At 43.0% G+C, this 9505-nt stretch overlaps 1 protein-coding gene across 1 annotated transcript; it reads left to right on the top strand.

Annotated features, from left to right (window-relative positions):
* Nucleotides 1-6941: 6941 nt before the first annotated feature.
* LOC129843918 (caveolin-3-like) lies at nucleotides 6942-9484 on the top strand. The gene is made up of 2 exons (XM_055912380.1): nucleotides 6942-7230; nucleotides 8665-9484. Exons 1-2 carry the CDS (start codon nucleotides 7108-7110, stop codon nucleotides 9004-9006), a joined length of 465 nt encoding a protein of 154 aa, XP_055768355.1. The 5' UTR covers nucleotides 6942-7107; the 3' UTR covers nucleotides 9007-9484.
* Nucleotides 9485-9505: the final 21 nt, after the last annotated feature.

Genomic DNA, 9505 nt, shown 5'->3' with positions numbered 1-9505 from the left:
GAAACACATAACATAGAATGCCCACCCAGCTCACGTCCTGACCAACTAAACAAGGCTAAACAAAGGAAATAAGGTCAGGAACGTGACAGTCTTGTTGTAGTGCTGGAGGCAGAGTAGCGCTTTATTATCGACAGACTTCTCCCCAACTTAGCTACTGTTGTATCAGTATGTTTTGACCATCACAGTTTACAATCCAGGGTTACTCCAAGTAGTTTAGTCACATATTTAGTTGAGGTTTAGGGTTTAGTGAATGATTTGTCCCAAATACAATAACTTTTAGTTTTTGAAATATTTAGGACTAACTTATTCCTTGCCACCCATTCTGAAACTAACTGCTGCTCTTTGTTAAGTGTTGCAGTCATTTCAGTTGCTGTAGTAGCTGACGTGTATAGTGTTGAGTCATCCGCATACATAGACACACTAGCTTTACTCAAAGCCAGTGGCATGTCATTAATAAAGATTGGAAAAAGTAAGACAGCTGCCCTGGGGAATTCCTGTTTCTATTATGTTGGAGAGGCTTCCATTAAAGAACACCATCTGTGTTCTGTTAGACAGGTAACTTTTTATCCACAACATAGCAGGTGGTGTAAAGCCGTAACACATGCATTTTTCCAGCAGCAGACTATGATCAATAATGTCAAAGGCCGCACTGAAGTAAAAAAAAAACAGCCCCCACAATCTTTTTAAAATCAATTTCTCTCAACCAATCATCAGCCATTGGTATAAATGCTGTGTATGTTGAATATCCATCCCTATAAGTGTACTGAAAGTCTGTTGTCAATTTGTTTACTGTAAAATAGCTATGTAACTGGTCAAACAACATTTTTACTATTCTTAGGTAGCGGAATTACTTTTGCTTCCCTCCAGGCCTTAGGGCACCAAATAAGATATGTCAAATAGGAGTGGCAATATTGTCTGCTATTATCCTCAGTAATTTTCCATCCAAGTTGTCAGACCCCGGGGGCTTGTCATTGTTGATAGACAAAAATCATTTTTACAACTCTTCCACACTCACTTTACAGAATTCAACATTACAATATTTGTCTTTCATAATTTGGTCAGATATACTTGGATGTGTAGTGTCAGTGTTTGTTGCTGGCATGTCATGCCTAAGTTTGCTAATCTTGCCAGTTAAAAAATTATTAAAGTATTTGGCAAAATCAGTCAGTTTTATGATGAATGAGCCATCTGATTCAACAAATGATGGAGCTGAGTTTGCCTTTTTCCCAAAATGGAATTGAAGGTGCTCCAAAGATTTTTACTATCATTCTTTATGTTATTTATCTTTGTTATTTCTTCTTCTTTTTTATTCAGTTTAGTCAAATTACTTCTCAATTTGCAGTACGTTTGCCAATCGGTTGTGCAGCCAGACTTATTTGCCATTCCTTTTGCCTCATCCCTCTCAACCATACAATTTTTAAATTCTTCATCAATCCACGGGCATTTAACAGTTTGTAAAGTCATTTTATTAATGGGTGCATGCTTATCAGTAACCGGGGATAAGCTATTTCATATATGTGTCAAGTGCAACGTCTGTTTGCTCCTCATTACACACTATGGACCAACAAATATTCTTTACATCAACAACATAGGAATCACTACAAAACGTATTGTATGACCTTTTATACACTATATTAGGCCCAGCCTTTGGAACTTTGGTTTTCCTAAATATGGCTACTATATTGTGATCATTGCTTTCAAGCACATTTCTGCAGCGTTAGTAAAGATGTGATCAATACATGTTGATGATTCCATTCCTGTGCTGTTTGTAACTACCCTGGTAGGTTAACTGATAACCTGGCACTGGTTACAGTTTGAAGTTTTTTTCTTGAGTGGGCAGCTTGATGAAAGCCAGTCAATATATAAATCACCCAGAAAATATACATCTCTGTTGATATCGCATACATTATCAAGCATGTCACACATGTTATCCAGATAGCACTTGGTGGTCTATAGCAGCCTACCACAAGAATGGGCTTTAGTTGAGGCAGATTAACCTGTAGCCATATTACTTCAGCAGCATTGAACACAGTGATCCTCTTTCATCTTCACAGGAATGTGGTTCTGAATGTAGACAGCAACACCTCCACCACTGGCATTTCTGTATTTTCTGTAAATGTTACACCGTTGTATTGCTACTACTTTCATCAAAGGTGTTGTCTAAGGGAGTCTCACAGATAGTCAGAACATGAATCTCATCTGTTACTAGCAAGTTATTCATTTATCAACGAACCTTGTTTGTTAAGCTACATATGATTACAGCACAATGGTAGTGATTAACTGATCTGGGCTTGGGTCACTGATAAGTCATTGTCTCAACGCAGAGTTATAAGGCTGTGAAAGGATCCAGGGACCCAAATGATTTGGGTGGATCCCACCCTCCTTATAAAACTTGTTTTCTTTCGAAAAGGTATCGAAATTGTCAACAAAAGTTACACCCATTGAGCTGCAATAATCACGTAGGCAGTAAAGAGAAAGATTCCTGCTAAAACATACAAAGCCACGATTCAGAGAGGGCACAGGGCCAGATATGATGGGTATTTTATTAGTGTCTAGCAGAGAGTCAATAAGCTCTTTGAAATTCGTTTCAGCTTTTGAGAGTTGCCCTTCATAATGTCATTAAAACCCACTACGATAGAATCGATGTCCATGTCTTGGTGTAGTACATTTGGAAGCAACTTAGTAATGTCGTTTACTCGAGCTCCGGAAGAGGACATCGTTTTTGCACCAGGAACAGTCACATTTCTTACCATAGAGCTGCCCAAAATCACAGCTGGCGAGAAGGACGAGGAAATCCACTCCCACGTTTCACAGGATGGTGCAGACCTCCGACAGATGGAGAAACCCCGCTCGATCCAGAGCAGGGACGGAAGGTTGCTGACGTCAACTTTGGTGGAGAAGGAGTAGGAGTAGGCACAACGGCCACAGACACAAGTACCCACAGCAATGAAGGTGCAAGCTCCAGGGTGGCAAAACTATTCATTGTTTGTATCCGCTCCAGGACTCTCGTTTGGAGTCTAGACTGCTTTGCGTGAGGCCGCTGTCTTCGGCTTCCACAGCTCGTGACATGCGACCATCGTTGATCGCCAGGCTCCTCTTGCTGTGCTCCTTCAACTCCGCTATCAGATGGGGGAGGAGAGGCAGGAGATGCTCCCCTGGCGAAACAACTCCGGGCAACATCGGCCAGTCGGATAACGACAAACGACAAGACAGCGATGCGTCCAACATGCGTGAAAGGCATCGATCCACTGGCATAGAAAAGGTAAACATTCCACTCTGCGTTTTCACCAATTTCTTACGTAGGCTGTCTACCTGCGTGATCAAGGAAGCCACCTCAAGCCTATAATCCTCGGCAAGCAATCAATTGCTGCATTGGAACTCTGAGTGATCCAGTTTGTTCCCGAAACAAAGCATAGTAGATACAGCTCCTACAGCGCTGGAACCGTTCATTTACTTCTCCATTGGAAAACTCATATGGGACTAACTTCGTGAGCATGATGGCTAACGTTAGCAGCTTACCTAGGTTAGCGGCTCTTTCAAGCAGACTTTAACTTAACAACTAAGCGGGATTCCCGGACAAGTAATAGCAGTCCTTTTTATTTATTTTTATTTCACCTTTATTTAACCAGGTAGGCCAGTTGAGAACAAGTTCTCATTTACAACTGCGACCTGGCTAAGATAAAGCAAATACCTAGGTGTCTGGTTAGGCGAGGTGGAATAGCCCGCACTGGGCTATGCTGGCGAACCGGGGACACCATTTGTAAGGCTGGTGCCATGTACGCCGGCCAGAGGAGACGCACTGGAGACCTGCCGGAGCTGTCAGTCAGCCAGGATCTGCCAGAGCTGCCTGTCAAACCGGCGATGCCGGAATTGCCTTTTACTCCGGCGCTGCCGGAGTCGTCTTTCACTCCGGTGCTGCCGGAGTATCCTGTCCATTCGGGACCCATGGCTAGGGTCCCCAGGATCGCCGCTCAGAAGAGGCCACGGGGGCGGTTAAAGAGGTGGACAAAAACAATGGTGAAGTGGGGTCCACGTCCCGCGCCGGAGCCGCCACCGCGGACAGACGCCCACCCAGACCCTCCCCTAGAGTTTTAGGTGGTGCGCCCGGAGTTCGCACCTTGACGGGGGGGTTCTGTCACGTTCCTAGCCTTATTTCCCTTGTTTTGTATGTATTTAGTAGGGTCAGGGCGTGAGTTGGGGTGGGTTGTCTATGTGTGTTTTTCTATGTTGGGATTTTGTGTTCGGCCTGGTATGATTCTCAATCGGAGGCAGCTGTCAATCGTTGTCCCTGATTGAGAATCATACTTAGGCAGCCGGGGTTTCACGTTTGGTTTGTTGGTGTTTGTTTCCTGTGTCAGTGTTTGTGACACACGGGACTGTTACGGTATGTTCGTTTGTTATTTTGTATCGTGTATTGTTTTTGTGTACATTAAATATCATGGAAACTTACCACTCTGCAAATTGGTCCTCCGATCCTTCTCGCCTCTCCTCGTCCGATGAGGAGGACGAAATAGACTGCCGTTACACATATTGACATGTGGCATGTGTAGCTGAGTGATCATAGGGTCCAGTGAGTAGCAATAGATGAGTCAGGGACCAAATTCAGTAGTCGCTAATATGCTATGCGAGCAGGAGACACGGCGATTCAGATAGCTAGCGGGCCGGGGATAGCCGATGGGCCTCCGGGGACGTCGCAACGGAAGAGCCTGTTGAATCCACCTCGGACGGTTACGTCGGCAGACCAGTCGTGATGGATCTGTGGGGCTCCGTGTCGGCAGTAAAGGGTCCAAGCCAATTGGCAAAAGAGGTATTGTAGCCCAAGAATTGGCTGATGGACCTCTTCGGCTAGCCGGGAGACGGGCCTAGCTCGAGGCTATCTCCAGGCTAACTGGTGCTTGCTTCGGGACAGAGACATTAGCCAGGAGTAGCCACTCAGATAGCAGATAGCTAGCTGCGATGATCCGATGTAAAGGTTCAGAGCTTGCTGTAGGAATCCGGAGATGTGGTAGAGAAAAAGCAGTCCGATATGCTCTGGGTTGATATCGCGCTGTGCAGACTGGCAGGAATTGACTGGGCTGAGGCTGGCTGATGTCCGAGTTAACGGTGATGACCGCTAGCTGTGGCTAACTGACTAATAGCTAGTAGCTAGTTAGCTGACTAGCTCTGATGGGGGTTCCGGTTCAAAAGTATAAAAAATAGCAAATCCGTACCCCATTGGGTGAGGCGGATAGCAGGACAGTATGTTCAGTCCGTAGATGGAAATTGAGATTACGTAACTGGAATCCATGCAAAAACAAGTTTGAATGTGATTGGTTTGAATGTGATTTGCTTGACAGTACTGTTCCTGGTAGGCCGTCTAGTTAAATAAAGGTTAAATTAAAAAAATATTAAATTAGCTGCAATTATCCAGACCTCCTCTATGAGGAGAGGAGGTTGTCCTGTACTAATGTTAGCATAAAAAGGCTTGATTTTACATAATCATATAAGCATGGGTGTGAAGGTATAAATCAAACATTTGGTTTATAAGGTACCACTTTTAAAAAACAAAGCAAAATATCCTGTTACCCAACCCCATGGATATTATAATCAAGAGAAGGGAAACTGTGATTGAAATAAAGCAGATATATTTGTTGTTGTTGTAAAGTCATCCTACCATTTTATAACTGTATACTGCAATGGCGATGAAAAGAGTGTCCCTTAATTAATGGCATGGTTGCTGTGGAAACACAGGTTTGAGTGACAAGAAAAAACAGGCAGATATTCATGGTACATTCCACTATCAGCAGCATGCTACATCTCCTGCCAAGTTGTATTTTCGATTTATGGAGTTAATGTTAGAAGGGAAATAATTGTTATGTTGTTTATCACCACAGTCTGCTCCCAACTTAAGGTGTAGGAGTAAATGTATTATACTGCATATACTGCCTACAGATCTTTGCACAGTTCTCTGTCCCAGCAGCAGATCCACCCGCTCAAACATATACTACAAGTCTCTCCATAGAGGGAATAACCAGAACATATCTTGGTAGTGTATCACAAGGCACTATAAATAGATGCCTCATAGAAAGTGTCAAGTTTCAAGTTTTATTAGTTGTTATGGGATGCACATGGTATACACCGTCCAATGAAATGGTTACTTGCGGGTTCTTTCGCATCAACGCAACAACAATAAGAAATACGAAAAGACAAGAATATGAACATAAAGTAAATGGCACAGTAGAATTGAATAAACATTTTAGCATGAGTATCATACTTTGAATGTCATCTACTTCTCTGTAGGGACACTACTTGTTTATATCTGAGAATTGCTATATGACATAGAAAACGTACTGTTAGTGTACAGGTGGGAGGATTAAAATGTCTCCACACTGTAGTAGGCTACAATAACAACTGTGGTGAACCATGAGGGAAGTGTGAAATGCAACATACAGTAGGTCTGCTCTTTTCTTAAAGAAATTCTTAGGGTCCCAGTGTGAGGTATGGCATGAGTGTGGATGGAGAATGAGCCACAACGGTATGTGTGTTTACAATATATTGTCAACACAGCATATGTAGGAAAGGGGAACGGGAATGCATTCAACCAAAATGTGTCTTCCACATTTAACCCAACCCCTCTGAATCAGAGAAGTGGGGCTGACTTAGTTAACGTTCACGGAGAAGTTGTTGGGGATGAACTGCCTTGCTCAAGGGCAGAACAGCAGATTTCAGGGATTCGAACCAGCGACCTTTCAGTTACCGGCCCAACACTCATAACCTCTAGGCTACCTGCTGCCCCCTGTAGTCTATGTGTGTTTGTGTGCTTGTGCTATTCTATGGCTACAGTGGCTACAGTCTGACAGGACAACTAGGGACTGTCAGCAGTTGCAGCTGCCTGCTGAGTGCTGCTGGAATTCCAGGAGTGACATCACAGTGATTGGTGATCCAGAAGCCTGGGCACAGCCACTCCCTGTCCCACTACCCACTCTGCCCCTTTGACTACTACATCTACTACTGCCCAGCTCCAGGATAGGTAACAGCCCTGCTCAGACCACTCTTCTCGAACCCCTGTACTCTTCCAGGACCTGGGCCCTGCCTCGTCCCTCTTTGCCCCCCTCCTCTGACTATCATATGACCGTGACCATGGCTGACATCAACAACGGTTATGAACAGAAGTTCCAGATGGACAGACATCATAAAGAGATTGACCTGATCAACAGAGACCCCAAGCAAGTCAACGAGGATGTAGTGAAGGTAGGCTACATTACAAGTGTGTGTGCGTGTGCACCAGATAGCTAAGTATGGACCTATTGAAGTATTGTCGCCCCGGACTGGACTTGGAAATGCCTTGGCTTTTTTGTGTCAGTGACAGAGCTTCTGGTTTTGCAATTTGTTGTCTCATTGAAATAGAGGGTTCTGAGTCAGGTTGGGAGGGGAAGGACAGGAATCACTCTGTTATATACGCACATGTGTCTATGATAATGATTTATTCAATTATTGTTTATTGCTCGTGCTATGGAGTAGCCAGGAGGGTATCTTGAGCTGGCAGTGTATCCTTTGGGTTACGATTGTGCCCCATCAAAATGTTCCCTGAAATAGCCTGTATTCCTGTAGCGCTTTACCAGCCCAGCTACAGATAGTAGCTCTATTTCTGGGAAGGCCAATGTAAGGGCATGAGATGCAGTTCAACATGTTTATCTGCCAATACTGCCATCATTGAATTTGTTCTAATCTCGTTATTTTAACATAATGTCTTTGATGGTTTTCTGTGGTATTCTTTGATTTGCTCATTAAGCATTCAGCTTGTGTGGCTATTATAGCACACATGGGCCTCTGTATAGATATACAGTAAGTGCATTCATAAGTACCGGTAGTGATATCAGATAGACTGCAGCTTACGAATACTGTTCCATTAATTAGATCTGTGACTTTAAAACAGGCAGGTTGTTAGAAAGAGAACATCTATGTGTTCATGTTGTGAGAATGTATCCAATTGGCCTGTCTTAAGTGATTTCTTATAGAAACTGTTCAGTGTCTCCAGATTTCTATGAAATATGACCTAGAATGAATTACAATATGAGTGAAATAGTTTTCCTTACAAAAAAATGGCAATTAAGTATGTTAAAAAGCTTCTTCTGTGTTGGATTGGTCTGGGCGTACTTCAACAACAGAATGGTATGGGCGTATACTGGTCATTAAAATATTAATACGAGTAGACCGCTGATTGTTCATCCTCCTCACGAGGATGACATCATCCTCTGAGGAAATAGCAGGCATTTTGAAACGATCTGTTTGAAATACAAGTAAAGTGTGCGTCCCCCTAAAATGTGTACTTTGGCCACAAATATGAGTAAAAATTATTTCTGTTTGAGGTTTTCACTGGACAGTTACTTTAAGATATTTGCTCATGATATAAGTATCTGCATTGGACAGTGAGAGGTTTCACACAATATAATTATGATTAAGCAACAGTTATGCGCAAAAATGATTTATCTAAAAGAAGGTCTAGCTGTGGATGGCTGTAGCATAATGTACTACATTACCCATAATGTTTTGAGTAGGATATTAGGTTTTATTTTAGTACAGATGTACCTGAAGCTAGCATAATGGTGTCTTGTCTAATTGGCATTTGTGTCAGAAGTGGAATCCTGATATCAATTACAATGGCCTCTCTGTCTCCACCTGCAGGTGGACTTTGAGGACGTGATCGCTGAGCCTGACGGGACTCACAGTCTGGACGGGGTGTGGAAGGCCAGTTACACCACCTTCACTGTGTCCAAATACTGGTGCTACCGTATCCTGTCTGCCATTTTGGGGATCCCCATGGCTCTACTGTGGGGCTTCCTATTTGCCTGCCTCTCCTTCTGCCACATCTGGGCTGTGGTGCCTTGCATTAAGAGCTGCATGATAGAGTCCCAGTGTTTCAGCCGTATCTATTCCCTGGCCATACACATCTTCTGCGACCCGCTATTTGAAGCCCTGGGAAAGATATTCTCAAGTGTTCGGGTGGTGCTACAGAAGGATGTGTAAGGTTCAGAAGCATGGGCCAGATTAAGATTTGGATAGGGTAGTGATAGTGATGGTGCTGCACGGTATACTCTCCACCCTAAAGTAGGCTACTTCCCTGGCCTCATGTCTGGTTGCTGATGCTGGGTCTGACTCATTTTCCAAAAAGAGCTTGTGATTGATAGAGATTAGTGTGTTCAATCAGAAGACAAAAAGAATAGTGCTCTTAATTTGATCTCTCTTTTGTTGCTGAGAATTGCACACTTTTAGTGTATTCAAGGTTTAAAATGCCTTCTAAAGTTTTTAATTTCCACTTTAAAATGTCAGAATTGACTTTCCTGAACTAAAAATGTTTCAAGTTCCTGGATTATTTTCCTGCTGTGGCAAACTGGCTCAAAATAAGTACATTTGTACATGTAGATGGGGGGTCAATTATGGTCTATACAATATGGTACACTACAAACATAATGGTATTCCATACTCTATTTTACAAACTTTATAAAAAAAAAAAAAAAGATTTATT

The sequence above is a fragment of the Salvelinus fontinalis genome, chromosome 3, assembly GCF_029448725.1.
Source record: "Salvelinus fontinalis isolate EN_2023a chromosome 3, ASM2944872v1, whole genome shotgun sequence".
Lineage (NCBI taxonomy): Eukaryota > Metazoa > Chordata > Actinopteri > Salmoniformes > Salmonidae > Salvelinus > Salvelinus fontinalis.
The sequence above is the reverse complement of the archived record's forward strand: the minus strand, read 5'-3'. Positions and strand labels throughout refer to the sequence as shown.

Coding starts and splice junctions, on each gene's coding strand:
- LOC129843918 (XM_055912380.1), top strand. CDS start 7,108: ATGACCGTGACCATGGCTGACATCAACAACGGTTATGAACAGAAGTTC. Junction 7,231..8,664: donor TCAACGAGGATGTAGTGAAG/GTAGGCTACATT, acceptor CTCCACCTGCAG/GTGGACTTTGAGGACGTGAT.